Source organism: Borostomias antarcticus (assembly GCF_949987555.1).
Source record: "Borostomias antarcticus genome assembly, chromosome: 6".
Taxonomy (NCBI): Eukaryota; Metazoa; Chordata; class Actinopteri; order Stomiiformes; family Stomiidae; genus Borostomias; species Borostomias antarcticus.
This window is the reverse complement of record NC_140239.1, coordinates 15698100-15715114: the sequence shown is the minus strand read 5'-3', so window position 1 is coordinate 15715114 and position 17015 is coordinate 15698100. Positions and strand designations below refer to the sequence as shown.

Sequence of the window (17015 nt, the reverse complement as noted above, 5' to 3'; positions counted from 1 at the left end):
GTATTTTTTTTTTTTTTTTAATGTGTTGCCTAGGCTATGGGCTTCTGCGATGAACAAAACAGCCACAATGTAGCCTGCTTATAGAGGGCGAGAGGCCAGTCTACCATAAAGTGTATAACCATAATGTAATATATCTAGACTACATGCATTGTGGTATTTCTTTATATAGCCCAGCCTGCCTATCAATTGTTTCTCAATAAACAGTTATGTCATCCTCTGAGTCCGAATAAGTAGGCTAATAGACCGGCAGCTCTAAATGCCTTCCCAATCAATGAGACATGGTTGTAAAAATGATGTTTTATTGATGAAAAGGGTAAAACTGAAAAACGTGGAAAGAGTAATTGCATTGATCGATGCAGTCCGTTCAAATAGGCATCAAAAGATAAAGTAGGCCCATTTAAAATGACCAATTACATCTTCAAATCCCTTCTAATCTTGGCCTTTGATAGGGTTTTTTCCCGCCCTACTGCCAATTATATCCGAACATTTACTATCTTGTGCATACAGAGCACAAACAATGAAACAATGAAACAAATAGATTTCCTCCCTGTCTGTCTGTGGCATTCGCTACCAGCAAACACTGAAAATACAGGTCCTCAATTTATTTAGATTAGACCAGCCTATCCAACTGGACCACTCCAATGAATGTTGAACGTAGCCTACTTTTATTCTTTAGATTTTACAGAATAGGCCTACAATGTCCACACATGCATGCGCCATATCTGACTAGCTCGCCACTCGCCAGCGAACCTGGACTAGACTATTGTAACCCCCCCCCCTACAAATTATTTTATATTCAAATAAACTGGATGGACCGGTTTCCTAGCCCTGGATCGTGGGGAGGAGGGTAGCCTACGTTAGCGGGTGCTTTGCCATGACCGGCCATTCCACAGGTGTTGGATTGAATTCGCTAGTTTGATTGATAGATGGATGTGCAAGTATTGTATAGGCCCATGTGTAAGAGATGAATGGTTGTAACCATGAACTCAGCCAGAGGTAGGCCCTACTGTAGATTATCAGCATTATCACCAGTCTCAATTGATGCTTTTCATTTAAACCACCATCTCACCTAGACTACTTCTGTTGCTGCATTTTTACATTCATGCTTTCATGATTTTAAAGCGCAATCAACATTTTCCAGGATTCCAATAAGTCCATCCATTCATCCAACTTTGTGCTGAGCGCAGCGCAGGCTGGTAGCCTACTGTCAAGGATCACGACTGATGCACTCCCTTAACACGTCTCGCAACTCCCCAGACCATCAAGAGAATTTCAATATGAAAGACCTTGGGGTATTCCAGGAGGTAGCCTAATGTAGCAAGTCGTCGGTCTTCATGAGGCACTGTTATGCTTGTTTGCTGTGTAGATCCAGTCATAGAAGCGGGCATCTCGTCCGGCGATTTGACAGAGCTGGTCAATTCACCCCAACAAGAATAGCCAAGCGAAGGACAAAAATTAAACCACAAACGTTACTGCTGGTCTTGAAACAACTGTGTTAGCCTAGTTCCATATGAGAACACTCCTCGGTCCAATTCCGTATAGTAGATCAGCCTGTGTCCACGTAGTTGCTAGCTAACTGGTGTGTACATTCCATGAATATCCGAAGCAATAATTCCCTATGTAGTTCACTATATGGGTAATACTACTTAGGGAATAGGGAGTGAGTGAACCATTTCAAACACATCTCTAATCAGCCCCGTTAGCTAGCTTACTCATCCTGATGCCATGTTCCATGAGAACACTCTGCTAGCTAGCTAGTTAGCCTACTGTATTAAATCTCTACTTGTCCCGATATCTTGTTCCATATGAGTTAACAGATACAGACCCGACGAAATTTACAGAGATAGATAGGCCTACTATAGATAGATAGGCTTTGTTCGTAATAATTAAAATTACAACCAGACAGAGAACAAGGAGTTTGAGTTCACATAGTTGTTAGCTAACTGGTACAGTTAGCTAGCTAGCTGACCCCTGACGTCTGTTCCCTGTGTCACATGAATGGTGGTTGTTTACGTAGCAGTCTAGCTTACAATAGCTTCTCACGCCGTTCACTACCATTCCATATTTTTTCTGATTTAAGGTCCCATGACGGGTTTCTCTTCCTGCTTCTGCCTAAGCACTCCACAATACCACAATACAACAGTGTCATGTTTTACCGAAGGAGAAGTGAAGAAGACGGTAGCTATCAGTGGCCAAAGCAATTAGCTAATGTTAAGATCATTCCTGTAGCTGCTTTGCTGCTAATGCGAGCTCGTCTCCGTTCCTGCCCGAGAAACAGAAGTTGAATTAATAGCATCAAAATCAAAATAGCTACAGGAATCATCGTTGTAAAGTTAGCTATCTGCTTTTTAGCCACCGACAGCTACCGTTAATATTATGGAAGCTGCTGTCGTGAGCTAACTTGCTATCACAGTCTTACCGTGCAGCTTCCCAGCCTGCTATTAGCAGACAGCACTAAAGTTGACAAAATCCCACTTGCACATCATTAGAATTCCAAACATTTGTATGGGATTTATCATTCAACTAAACATGGAACCTAAATACTACCTGATATTTCAACCTGCTGCCATCAGTGATCGGCGCGTCTGCTTGTTTGCGTCATGAATATCCTACGCAATGACATTCCATGTAGTGTCCCAAAACTGTTAAATCATTCCCTATGTAGTTCACTATGAGTAGCACTACATAGGGAATAGGGAGTGAGTGAACCATTTCAAACACATCTCTGGTCAGCTCCGTTAGCCATCTTACTCGTCTTGATGCCATGTTTCATATGAGAACACTCAGTTACCCTACTGTATTAAACTTCTACTTGTCCCAGCACATGAGTTGACAGATATAGACCCGGCGACAGTTACAGAGATATAAACTATAGATAGATAGGCTTTGTTCGTAATAATTAAATTACCACCAGACAGAGAACAAGGAGTTTGAGAACAAGGTAGGCTCATCTAATGTGCGAGATGAGCTACAGCAATGGGTCAATGAGTAGTATTACTGCGCCCCTATGGGCATGTGAGCGGTGGTGCGGAATGCCGTAAAGCGCCTGTTAGAATACCGCGTGTCAAGTTACATTCTTATGTTCTCACATCTGTCTGTCTGTCTGTCTGTCTGTCTGTCTGTCTGTCTGTCTGTCTGTCTGTCTGTATGTATGTTTGTATGTATGTAGACAGAGAGAGAGAGACACAGACATGAGAGACAGATGAGAGAGAGAGAGAGAGAGAGAGAGACAGACAGACAGGAGAGAGAGAGACATGAGAGAGAGAGAGACAGACAGGAGAGAGAGACAGACATGAGGGGGGATGAGACAGAGGAAATGATTGTTAAAAGTGTTCCATATGGAGCAATTGCTGACAGTCTGTTTGACGGTGTGTGCCAGTGTGTGTGTGTGTGTGTGTGTGTGTGTGATGAGAGAGAGAGGGAGAGGGAGAGAGAGATAGAGAGAGAGAGAGAGAGAGAGAGAGTTTTTGACAGCGTGTGCATGTCTGATACAGCTACGCACTGCAGGAAGTTGGTCCATTCCCTCTGACTGTCCAATAGCAGCTGTTCTCTGAGCTGCTGCAGCTTCCTGTACCTCTCTACCAGGAAGGGAGACTGGTACCTGCTGACTGACTTAGTACTGGAGAAGAGAAGAGGAGAGGAGGAGAGGAGGAGGAGGAGGAGAGGATGAGAGGAGGAGGAGGAGAGGAGGAGGAGGAGAGGATGAGAGGAAGAGGAGGGAGGATTGGGAAGGGAGAAGGAAAGAGAGAAGGTGAGAAATACGTTATCAAACAGGGAAATACTGTATAGCATTTCCACTCATCACTCTCCTGCAGGTCCTCCCAAGTCTATCTCTCTCTGACCAGGCATGGTGGACAGTCTCTCTCTCTGACCAGGCATGGGGGTCAGTCTCTCTCTCTCTCTGACCAGGCATGGTGGTCAGTCTATTTCTCTCTCTGACCAGGCATGGTGGTCAGTCTCTCTCTATCTCTATTTGACCAGGCATGGTGTTCAGTCTATCTTTATCTCTATTTGACCAGGCATGGTGGTCAGTCTCTCTCTATCTCTATTTGACCAGGCATGGTGCTCAGTCTCTCTCTCTCTGACCAGGCATGGTGGTCAGTCTCTCTCTCTCTCTATTTGACCAGAGATGGTGGTCAGTCTCTCTCTCTCTCTATTTGGCCAGGCATGGTGGTCAGTCTCTCTCTATCTCTATTTGACCAGGCATGGTGGTCATCTCTCTCTCTCTCTCTCTGACCAGGCATGGTGGTCAGTCTCTCTCTATCTCTATTTGACCAGGCATGGTGGTCAGTCTCTCTCTATCTCTATTTGACCAGGAATGGTGGTCAGTCTCTCTCTATCTCTATTTGACCAGGCATGGTGGTCAGGACAATGCTGGTTCTGGATGTGTTTACCTGCTGATTTTGACCCAGTCAGACGGCACTATGGACGCCATGGAGTTCTTCACCTCGATCAGGAACTGTTAGGAGAAAGGGAAAGAGAGTTGAAGACAGGAGGAGGGAGGGGGAGAGAGGGTACAGGAGATGAGGGAGGAGAGAGAGGGTGAGGGAGGGAGGGAGGGAGGGATGGAGGGGTTGATGGATAAGGCCACAACAGAAAGAGAATGTGTCACTTTAATTAAGACACACACAGAAACCTTAATCAGATCACTGACGCCCTCAGACGAGCACACCCATACATTACACACACACACACACACACATACATTACACGCACACACACACACATACATTACACACACACACACCTAAATCAGATCACTCCTATGACTCAGACTCCTGCACTAAATTAGATTGTCAATATAATCCCAAACCTACCTGTGACTCTCGCTCTCTCAGACACCCACACGACACACACACACACTGAGGTACCTCCTGTCCAGAGACGGTGATGTAGTCCAGAGTAGGGGTTCTGAGTGTGAGTCGGACCTCTCTGAGGTGGTCTTGTATGTCTGTCAGAACGTTCTGGATCTGCTCACGACACTCTCGCAGCACAGGGAACGCAGACAGGTCTGAGAACAGCTCCCTCTTATCCCCCGACCTGCACAACCACCACACAACCACTATTCAACCACCACACAACCATTATTCAACCACCACACAACCATTATTCAACCACCACACAGCCATTATTCAACCACCACACAGCCATTATTCAACCACCACACAACCATTATTCAACCACCACAGCCATTATTCAACCACCACACAGCCATTATTCAACCACCACACAACCATTATTCAACAACCACACAACCATTATTCAACCACCACACAGCCATTATTCAACCACCACGCAGCCATTATTCACACCACACAACCAATATTCAACCACCACACAACCAATATTCCAGGGTTTTTCCTGCAGAGAGGATTTTTGGCACCCCCCAAAGAGATTTTAGCCAGGGCCAAAGGACAATCACCAGTGTCAAAATGCTAAACATTTAGAATAAAAATAGCAATTAAAATCCTCTCCAAATGTGTTAGATAGCTTGTTTCAAGTGCAGCCCATCCCTCTTTCTTGCATTGTCCATGGTTTTGTGTGACGACTAGTAATCGACATCAGCAAAGAATATAGGTCTATATATGCTGGTAGGCTACTCGGAATAAAACTGAGGTTTCCCCAAAAAATTGGGTGCACATCACCCCCCAAAGACCCATTCTGAGCCAGGAAAAACCCTGTATTCAACCACCACACAACCAATATTCAGCCACCACACAACAATTATTCAACCATAACTCAACCTTTATTCAACCTACAATCACCACAGAACCATCATTCAACCACCACAAAGCCATTATTTATCCATAATTAAACCATTATTCAACCAGCAGACAACCAACAAATAAAACACACTATTATATACATAAATGGAGTCTCCGACGTACTTCAGGCGAGGCACGAACGTCAAGGCCGGGCTAATTGGCAGAGGTTAATCAGTCACACCCCGTAATGACGTACCCACCAGCTGACTGTCAGCTGTCTTAGCATTGGTTCAGCTCACTACAGCGCACGTATTTAAGCTGTCAAAACATGTCATTGTTCGCTCTTGCCATACTGCTGATTGTGTTCGCATGCTCGCTGCTGCTGCCGCTACTGCTTGCTGCTGCTTGCTAATGCTTTTGTGTTGCTACTACTATCGTGTTGCTACCTGCGCTCTTCGCTTCGCTCTCTGCTCGGCGTTGTGCTCGTGTTTGCAATTTCGTGTGTTTGGCTTGCCTTGCTGCCCGCGATGTCCTCTCCAGTTCATAGTTTCGGGGGTTCATTCAGAGTCCGAGGACGAGTCCCTCTGGGATGCAGGCCCGTCCGGGGGTTCTTCCTCAGGAGTCCGCCGAAGCCGTCGCCTGGCTGTCAGGGCCTCGCCTTTTCCCGGTGCGGAGGACTGGCCTCTGCCCACCGTGTTGGAGGTCCTCTGCTCGCGCTGCTGTTTGCAATCGAGGACCCCGCCCCTGCCTGCGTGCCCAAGAAGGCTTCAGGAAAGAGGAAGGTTTCCCGGGACACGGAGGATCGTCCTGCGCTCCCCTCTGAATCTCCGGTTGCGCCGCCGAGGGGGTCCGCGCTGGTGCCGCTTGCTGCTGCTCCCGCTGCTCCAGCTCCGGGCGGACCCGCGGTCGATCCTGTGCTGGCGGCGCTGGCGGCTATTCACTCCTCGTTGTCGTCAATGGATTCCCGGATCCAGGCCCTGGAATCCCGCAGGTTGCAGGCGGCTCGTCCCGCGCTTCCCGCTGCTGCCGTTGCTGCCCCGCCCGTGTTTCCGCTGCCCGTGGCTGCCGCCTCGGTGTTTGCAGGTCCCATAGCTGCGCCCGACGTCTTCCCCCCTCAGGGGTCACTGGGAAACGCTGTTCCCGTCTCTGTGGGAGTTCCTTTCTTCCCTCCGGCTGCCGCCGTGTCCCCCTCGCTGCGCGGCCGGATCATCGCAGGTAATGACATTAATTTGGTGAAGATTCTACTTCTCTCCGAGACTGTCGACAGGCGGGTGGTCCATTGTGGGGACGTAGCCGTGACTCTCAAGGACAGTGACCCCCGGCTGTCTCGGTCTCTTATGTTCCCCGAGTTCGTGATTGCGTTCGGTGTGTTTAGGGATGTTCTGTGTGAGGTATACCCCGCTCGGCGGGCGGTGCTGGATACATATCTCTCCATCTTGGCTGACTTGTGCATGACCTATGGGGGGACTCTGTTTTATGATTACCATCGTTCGTTTTCATCAAAAGCGGCAATGTTCATCCAGCATTTCGACCAGCGCCTGGATTGGTCCGTGCTCGACCTGGCGCTCGTTAGCCGGCATTTTACTGGCCGCCCAGCCCTCTCGTGCGCTGTTTGTGGGTCCTACTCGCATGCCCCCTCGATGTGCCCCAGGTCCGTAAAACTACCGGTAGGGGTGCGTGGCTGTCTAAGGCGGACATCACGGACGCGTTCAAGGTGATGCCCCTCCATCCGTCGCAGTGGCATATGTTTGGCGTCCGGTGGCACGGCCTGATGTATTTTTCGCATTTTTCGTATTTGTCGCAGCAGCCCCAAGATTTTCGACTCTCTCTCCGAGGCGTTGTGCTGGGTTCTGTTGAATAACTGCCTGCTCCCGTTCGTGCTTCACCTGCTGGACGATTTTTTGCTCGTCGATTATCCCTCCGCCGACCCGGGCCACGGTATCGCAGCCCTGCGCAGCACTTTCTCCCGGCTGGGCATCCCCCTGTCCGTCGAAAAAACCGTCGGCCCGCTTAGGCAGCTCGAGTTCCTCGGTATCCTCCTAGATAGCGTCGAGATGCAGGCCTCTCTGCCCCGCGAAAAGCTGGATCGGGTTTGGGGTGCCATGCGTGACGCACGCGAGCGTCTGGTCATTACTAAAAGGGAGCTGCTCTCCCTGCTCGGGCATCTGAACTTCGCGATGCGCGTCATTCCGCAGTGCCGCTCTTTTGTTTCCCGGCTGCTTGAGCTGGCCCGGTCTGTTGGCCGGCTGCAGGACCCGGTCGGCTTGGACGAGGGCTGTCGTTCAGACCTCCGCTTTTGGTCCCGGTTATGCGACGGGTGGACCAGCGTCTCTTTTTTTTACAACGACGGCAATGACTTTCGGTGTCCCTCCGGCTGTTTACTGATGCTGCGCCCTCGGTGGGTTTTGAGGGGATTTTCGGCATTAACTGGTTTTCTAGCACTTGGCCTATTGAACTGACATCACCACCTAACCAAGCCAGCTCCACGGCGCTTATGGAGCTGTATCCCATCGTAGTTGCTACCATATTGTGGGGACCTCAGTGGTCTAGGAAACGCATTTTATATTTTTGCGATAACGAGGCCACAGTAGATATCATCAACAATGGTCGTTCAAATGTTCCGTTCATCAATAAAGTAATGCGACGCCTCACTTGGCTGTCCGTGCAGGTGAACTTTGTTTTCCACGCCGTCCACATCCCCGGCTTCGACAATCAAATCGCTGACTCGCTGTCCCGGTTTGATTTGCAGAAGTTCCGCAGTCTATGCCCGGATGCGGCCCCGTCCGGCCTGGTCTGCCCTCCTTTCAGCAGACGGTTTTGGACTGAATGATGCCCTGAGGCCCTTCCTGTCATCCGCCGCCCGATACATGAGAGCTGGTCTAGCCAAGGCCACCTTAAAACAATACGGATCTGCGTGGTCTCATTTCACTGCGTTCTGCTCCACTTTCAATGTACCCGTCATGCCCGTGAATATTTCAATTTTATCAGCATTCATAGTCCACTGTGTCGAGTCCAGACGGCTGCGGCCTCAGTCGGTTAAAAGTATTGTTGCAGGTTCAATTCCACATGCGCTGCCTGGACCCCTCCAAGGTCTCTCTGCTGGGGAACCCATCCATCCAGCTCCTCCTTAACGGCATCACGAAAGAGCTCCCACAAGGCAATGACAAACGTCTTCCCTTCACTCCTTCACTCGTTCATAGGTTAATAGCACGGTTAAGGCAGGGGTGTTTTGATAATCACTCGGATTTAATGTTGGAAACCGTTATCCTCACAGCTTTCTATGGGTTCCTCAGGGTCGGTGAATATTCTACATGCACATTGTCATTTGACCCTTCAAACGACCTCACAAGGGCAGATGTCACGGTTCACAAGCTTTATTTCACATTGCACCTGATGCATTCTAGGGCAGACAGAGCCGGTGTCGGCGTGAACATTTACCTATCAGGAAATAACACCCTGTTTTGTCCTCTGTCCTCCATGAGCGCATACCTGACGACCAGACCCCGGGCCGGTGGAGAGGAGCCCCTCTTCCTGACGGGAGAGGGAAAGCCCATGACCAGAGCCTGGTTCGCCGCTAGACTCCGCACCCTCTGCCTGGCGTGTGGGCTCCCACCGGACCAGTACACCGCACACTCCCTCTGCATAGGAGCCGCAACCACCGCTGCTGCCATCGCCCCGGTGTCCACCCTGAAGTCCATGGGCAGATGGTCCTAATCTGCATACGAACGCTACCTGAGGCCTGGCGTCCAGGCCGTCTTGGATGCTCAAAAAGCTATGAGCAGACTGTAACATTTGTGTTAGGGTACTACGGTTTCATGTGGTCGTGCGGTTAGGGTATATATATACAGTAGGACCCCACTTATCCGAACCCAACGGGACCGAAGGTCGTTCGTATCTCTGAAATGTCCGGATGACTGAAACTTATGTTAAAATGCACCAAATTCAATAAGTGGTATACTTGTTTCATATAGACCAATAAATACCCTTAATTACTTGTGAAAATGCATCAAAATTGCAATCAAATAGCCAACTAAGCTCATATAGCCTAGCCTATAATAGACCTACAGTAGCCTATAATAAAATAACCGAATTTCCACTTGAGTGCATGCTTTGATCAAATACAGTAGGCTACTTTATTCTCAAATGAGACGTACGCTGCATCGATAGGCTACTGTTTTCGCAGAACAAAATGGTATAGCCTAAAAACAACCCAACATTAGAACAATTAGAGCAAATGATAATCAATAAATAAATAAATAAAATGACAGACAAGTTGTCGTGTCTTAGCCTATTGTAGCCTAAAAGAAAGTCTCTAAAACAACCGATGTAGGCTAACGTGGCCTAGGCTGTAGGGTATTATTATTTAACAAATACAGTAGGTCTAGTAGGCTAATCTACATGCCCACAACACGTCTGTGTTCCTGAAGTCCATTAACTGGGAACGAAAAATGACTCGATGCTCCTCTGCTTCAGGTTGCTGACGCGCTTTCTGGCTACCAAGGAATGCAGCTCTCGCGCAGCAGACTCGTTTGCGTTTTGCGCTCGACATTAGAGTAACAAAGAAATGAAACGTGACAGTAGGCTACAGCCTACAGGCAACATGTAGGTCTACATACAGTTCTGTTTTTATTCACAGTAGGATACAGTAGGCTACTGTAATGAAAATCCAACTAGTAACCAGATAGCAGGCTTAAAAAAAAAAAAGTTTTTTAAGCCTGTCCGGTAGACCGGGAGGTTCGGATCCCTGAAGTTCGGATGAGTGGGGTCCTACTGTATATATATATTAAATACACGGTGCAATCGCTCGTGAACAGCTCATTGTTGGTTAAGGGCTCCCCCTGCGGGTGATCATGATAGCGCATGCTGCACCTGGCTCATTGAAGTCATAGCGCTCCTCCGACCCCTCTGCGCATGGGCCGGAACTGCTGGTGTGTTCGTGTTGGGGGGTATTGCTGCATTCTTCTGGTTTCCACTATGCGTCGGCTGGTGGAAGCAAGTCTCTGTAGCGCTCCGTGGTGACCGTGGGCTGAAACATCTCCGAAGGGCCATCCAGCGGTCCCTCCGGTCTCCATGGAGACAGGGACACGAGGCTGTATCTCCTTCAGACTCCACGAAGCGTCTGCCCGTGGAGGCCAGGGACTATAATGTACAGCAGTCCCCCTGTGGCTCTCTTTGACGGTCTTAGTGGGCTGAGTTACCTCCAAGCGTCTTCCTGATCGCGGCCCACTCTGATCGTCATAGAGGCAGGGGGCTAGATTCCGTTCCCTCTTCGGCACTCTGGGCCAAGCGGCCCAGAGGGGGGGAACATGCGTGGAAAGCAGGTGGCCCCCCGAGCAGAGCACACCGCCAAAATTCATATGCTATGTATTATCGTTGCATGCTAATAAATGGGTCAATTTTGACTAAAGTGATCTCGACTGAAATGGAGTCTCCGACGTACTTCAGGCGAGGCACGAACGTCAAGGCCGGGCTAATCGGCAGAGGTTAATCAGTCACACCCCGTAATGACGTACCCACCAGCTGACTGTCAGCTGTCTTAGCATTGGTTCAGCTCGCTACAGCGCACGTATTTAAGCTGTCAAAACATGTCATTGTTCGGTCTTGCCATACTGCTGATTGTGTTCGCATGCTCGCCCCACCTCCTCCCCTGCTCCTCCGTGCACGTCATTTGTCGTCTGTTGTCGTCGTCGCTCTGTTCCGGGGGTATTGCTGAATTCTTCTGGTTTCCACTATGCATCGGCTGGTGGAAGCCAGGGAATTAACTAGCTAGTCTCTGTGTTGTCCGTGGTGACCGTGGGCCGAAACATCTCCGAAGGGCCATCCAGCGGTCCCTCCGGTCTCCATGGAGGCAGAGACTCGAGGCTGTATCTCCGTCGGACTCCACGAAGCGTCGGCCCGTGGAGGCCAGGGACTATAATGTACAGCAGTCTCCCTGTGGCTCTCTTTGACGGTCTTAGTGGGCTGAGTTACCTCCGAGCGTCTCCCCGATCGCGGCCCACTCTGATCGTCATAGAGGCAGGGGGCTAGATGTCGTTCCCTCTTCGGCACTCTGGGCCAAGCGGCCCAGAGGGGTGGAACATCTAGATAACGTGCTTTCCACATGCCTGGAAAGCAGGGGGCCCCCCGAGCAGAGCACACCGCCAAAATTCATATGCTATGTATTATCGTTGCACGCTAATAAATGGGTCAATTTTGACTAAAGTGATCTCAACTGAACTATTATATAACCAAACAACCATAACACCACCATGCCAGAACACAGAACCATCAGGGCAGTACTGCTGGTCCAGATGGGGGGCAGACTCACCTGGCCGCCTTCTCGTTCAGCACTTTCAGGAAGCTGTGGGCGGGAGCCAGCAGGTCAGGTATATCCAATAGTAAGGCTCGGAGTAAGGAGGAGGTCAGTTGTGATTGGATAGCAGGGAGAAGGGCTTGTAGCTCCACCCCCACACGAGAGAGACTGCTGCTGATGAGGAAGAACTCCTGGGTGGAACACTGGAATGTACACACACGCACGCACACATACACAAAGACACACACTATAGAGCTTCATCAGCTACACTGTAGTAATGTGAGAGAGAGAGATAGAGAAAGAGGGAGAGAGAGAGCAAGAGAGAGAGAGAGAGTCTCTGTGGGTGTATGTGCGCGCAACAAGAGATGCTCATAAACATTTGGAGCATCAATTATATGTCCCAAGTGTGTATACCACTGTGTGAGAGTTAGTTAGCATTCAGACTAGTACTACAGTCATATGATACATATTCAGACTAGTCCTTGTAAGGGTAAAAATTTGTTCTGTACGATGTTACAATGAGAAGACAAGAGGCTGGGGTCACAGAGAGGTTTGGAGGATGTGTGTGTGTTTCGGGGCGGCTGTAGCTCAGTTGGTAGAGCGGGTCGTTCAATGATCGAAGGGTCAGCGGTTCGAATCCCAGCTCCGACTGTCCACATGTCGAAGTGTCCTTGAGCAAGACACTTAACCCCAAATTGCTCCCAATGAGCAGGTTAGCACCTTGCATGGCAGCTACCGCCATTGGTGTATGAATGTGTGTGTGAATGGGTGAATGAGAGGCCATTGTAAAGCGCTTTGAGTGCCGCTAAGGTGGAAAAGCGCTATATAAGTGCAGTACCATTTGTAAAGGGGGGCTAAGTGCCTTGGTAAGCTGGTGATCTTAACAACCAGGGTGGGATAAAAAGGACAGGCTTCAGTCCTTGGGAACATTACGACATACACCTGGAAGTCTAGATGAGTGGGCAGGAAAGGGGGAGTTGCACTCATCTGCCTTAAATTGTGGAGCACAGATTGCACTGGGCGCTCTCTCAACTGACCAGCCTTGCTGCAGGTTGCTTGACAAGAAGCCACACTCGAGTGTTTGTAACAATCCTTGGATGAATAAACTCTGGTAACTCTGTTGAACTGTTTTGCTTTATAACTCATATTGAACAAGAAATTCTACAACATCCTACAGTCATATGATACATATTCGGACTAGTCGACAATACAAACCCAAACGAGAAGAAGGCAGAAAGCAGGCAGAAAGCCTCTACCCATCCCCCTGCACCGGACCCTCAACATCACATCACCCGGGCCATGAGGATGTCTCTGTCCAAGGGAACCCAGCGACCACCCTCTCCAAGGCACTCACGAGACACCACTCAGAGGATGTCTCTGTCCCAACCAGTAACCCAGCGATGCCCCTCTAGTGTTTCCCATACATTAATTCATCCATGGCGGCCCGCCAAATCACACGGATTGAAATAGGTTGCGTGCCAATCACACTTGTTGGAAGTGAGAATTGCACACAGCTGCATTGATTCACGCTGGAATTCCACACGGAGTTGAGACACGGTTGTTTGAGGTAAGTTAACGATAGCTACTTACAATATATACAATACAATCCATATTGAATATCCACTGTAGTTGCTACTTGTCCAAACATAATTTGGGCTATGCTGCAATGTTCATTTTCCAGTCTATGTAATGCGAATTTTCCAGGCTAGCAAGCTAAATTGTTAGCTACCAGCAACGTTACCTAGCTAAAGTTAGGCTAGCACTAGCTAATGTTAGCTATATAGGTTTGCATGTAACGTTAGTCAGGCCAATGTCATTGAAAAACGGGACTGTCTTAAGCTTAGCTAATATGTTTGTACTCTTGACGTTCAGGTCATGAGTACCAGACCAATATATACATTCTTCAAGAAGAAAGTGAGAGTAGAAGCAGATGAAGAAACTGCTGCAGAGCCCGAGGTAACGTAAAAAAAAAAAACCTGCGGTAATGTTGGCTTGCTAGCTAGGATAACGTAGCAATAGATGCCAAGTCAATAGCCAAACATATTGCCTTTGAATAATTATTATTCATAAGCTTTTGTCAAAAAAATAAAGTGGATTGATTAACAGTGAAATGTTTATTTACAACAGGAGAGACGGCTTCTCCAGCCAGCAGCCTCAACCAGCAGCCAGCAGAGCCAGTGGCGGGAGAGGGACAGAGAGAGAGAGGGACTGACTCTGACTCTCAGATGGCAGAAGGGCAGGTAGAGGCAGCAGGGCAGGTAGCTCCCTCACTCATCATTCTCTCTCTCACACACACACACACACACACACACGCACACACGCACACGCACACGCACACACACAGTTAGTTAGTGTCAGAAGCTCATTAGATAGTAGGAGGGAGGGAGAGAGGGTGGGAGATATATTAGACCAGTGAGATGTCCAGGCCCTCTGCCCTGGTGTGTGGCAGCTGTTAGTGTCAGAGGGGAAGCCTCGTTCAGACTGCATGATTGCCATCTCTGAGGGATCTCTATTAGATGGATTGCCATCTCTGAGGGATCTCTATTAGATGATAGTCAGCTGGCTCTTTTTAGCAACTGCAGTCATTTCAGCTTCCACTGGCACATTTCCCCCCAGATTTATCTTTTTCAGAACTGACATTTTTTAAGGGCTCATGTCCCGCAGTATGTTACATTAAATAGTATTTTGTACAGTAGATGGAAATGTGGTCTTTGGCACATTGAGTTGTTTGTCAGGGTGTTACCTGTATTTTCATTAAAAAAAAAAAAAAAAAAAAGACTGTGTACGACACTGGATGTTATTTAATATTGATTTTTATTTATTAAAGTCCCGTCTCGTTTACCATGATTTTGTGTATGACTACTTCTTTGCCATCCCCTTTCATAACGAAATGTGGTCCGATGATTAAATTGCTATGGCTTCTTGATTTTGCTCTCAAAGTGCACCAAATTGATGCATTTAAATTAACAATGTTAAAAAATTTCTCCCGGGGGTGCATGCCCCCAGACCCCCCTAGAGGCTCAGAGGTCCACCCCCCATAGCTGCCCAAAATCCTGTGGGAAACACTGCCCCTCCCCTCCTCCACCACACTCACCAATCAAGAACCTTTTTAAAGCTGCCTCGCTGAACCTCAGCCAAATTGATGAACTACTGCACACCAGGAACCACAGACACCATCGTTCACTTGTCCGCCAGAAATGAGACAGACCCCATGCTATCCATTTAAACATACCGGCGATCTTAAGCAGCTGGTGGCACGGTCAAACACCCCACCACCCCTACAGCTGAAATGAGCTCTTTTTAATGTCAGATCGTTGTCTAACAAATCCTTTTTGGTTAATGGTCTGATAACTGACAAGAATGTGCATTGTATGATTTTAGTCGAGACCTGGATAAAAAACTACTGGTGTAGCAGCACTGATAGAGGCTTGTCCTCCAAACTATCATTTTATCAGTCAGACAAAACAAGAAAGGAGGAGGGCTTGCAGCCATTTTCTCTACTCAGGTTGTTTGGAATGACATTGACCTGGTGAATTTACATTGTTTGAATATCTTGCTCTTGAGCTCAAAGCAGAATTATCAATGCTCATCATTACATTATATCAGCTACCAAGATATTCATCAGTATTTCTACAGGAAATTACAATGATCACAGTTACAATTCGTATCACTAGATATGATAGATTAATCTTTAAAAAAGAGGTCAGCTGACAATCTCCCCATGGTTGAATAATAGCAGTGTTAATGAAATTAAGAGGCAATGTCAGGCAGCGGAAAAGAAAAGGGAGGAAAACTAGGCTTACAGTTCACATATACAAAGAAACCATGACTGCCTACAACAAGGCAACAAGAAAGGATTACTTTTCCAAGATTATTACAGAGAATTCTGGAAACTCTATTGAGTATTATTCTCCAGTATAGACCAGTTAATCACCACTGCCGCCCCCCCCCCCCCCCCCTCCACAGCTCTCGGCACCAACATGTGAAGAATTGACTGTTCTTTGATAATAAAATAACATAAATTAGAGTATATTACCTCTGACATAAACCTAGACAACCTCAGCAAACCCTGAAAAAAAGATGTAACCATGGGGAAATTCACACGTCACATTACCAGAGCTTTGTAAGATTGTCACTGAGTGCAACTCCTCTACCTACCATGTCTTGACCATGTACATACAGAATTCTTTAAGCGGGTGTTCGACAGTGTTTCAAGTCACGTCCTGAAGATCATTAACATGTCTCTTCAAACAGGAATCTTCCCAGATGATTTCAAAACAGCTGTTGTAAAACCGCTACTAAAGAAACCCAACCGAGATGTGAATGCACTGGCCGATATCCAACCTCCCATTCATTAGTAAGATACTTGAAAAGATAGTCTCAGTACAAATAAACTCCTTTCTCAAAGAAAATAACATCCTGGAGGAACTTCAATCAGGCTTTAGGACACACCCCAGCACTGAAACTGCTCTTACTAAAATAATCAGCGACCTCGGACTAAACTCTGATGCAAATAAGATCTCAATTCTTGTCCTATTAGACCTAAGTGCAGTGTTTGATACAATCGACCATGACATCCTAATCAATAGCATTGAAAGGCTGTCTCTCTGACTGTGTGTTAAACTGGTTCAGAACATAATCAAAGGGAGAAAGTTCTACGTCAGGCCTGGAGATCATGTGTCTGAGAAACATGACACCTGCTTTGGGAATGCACAAGGGACCTGCCTTGATCCATTACTATTCTCCATATACAGATGTGAGAACATAAGAATGTAACTTGACCCGCGGTATTCTAACAGGCGCTTTACGGCATTCCGCACCACCGCTCGCATGCCCATAGTGGGCGCAGTAATACTAGGCTACTCATTGACCCATTGCTGTAGCTCATCTCGCACATTAGATGAGCCTACCGTTCTCAAACTTCTTGTTCTCTGTATGGTTGTAATTTAATTATTACGAACAAAGCCTATCTATTTATAGTTTCTATCTCTGTAACTGTCGCCGGGTCTATATCTGTT

At 47.8% G+C, this 17015-nt stretch overlaps 1 protein-coding gene across 1 annotated transcript in view; it reads right to left on the bottom strand.

Moving 5' to 3' along the window:
* msh3 (mutS homolog 3 (E. coli)) overlaps positions 1–17015 on the bottom strand; it is a gene marked incomplete at its 5' end in the record, with an annotated part of 186563 nt that overhangs the window by 88441 nt on the left and 81107 nt on the right. Inside the window, 4 exons of the mRNA XM_084440013.1 lie at positions 3503–3619; positions 4395–4459; positions 4872–5040; positions 12013–12200. Coding sequence (XP_084296139.1) covers positions 3503–3619; positions 4395–4459; positions 4872–5040; positions 12013–12200 — 539 coding nt within the window. The remainder of the gene's footprint in view (positions 1–3502; positions 3620–4394; positions 4460–4871; positions 5041–12012; positions 12201–17015) is intronic.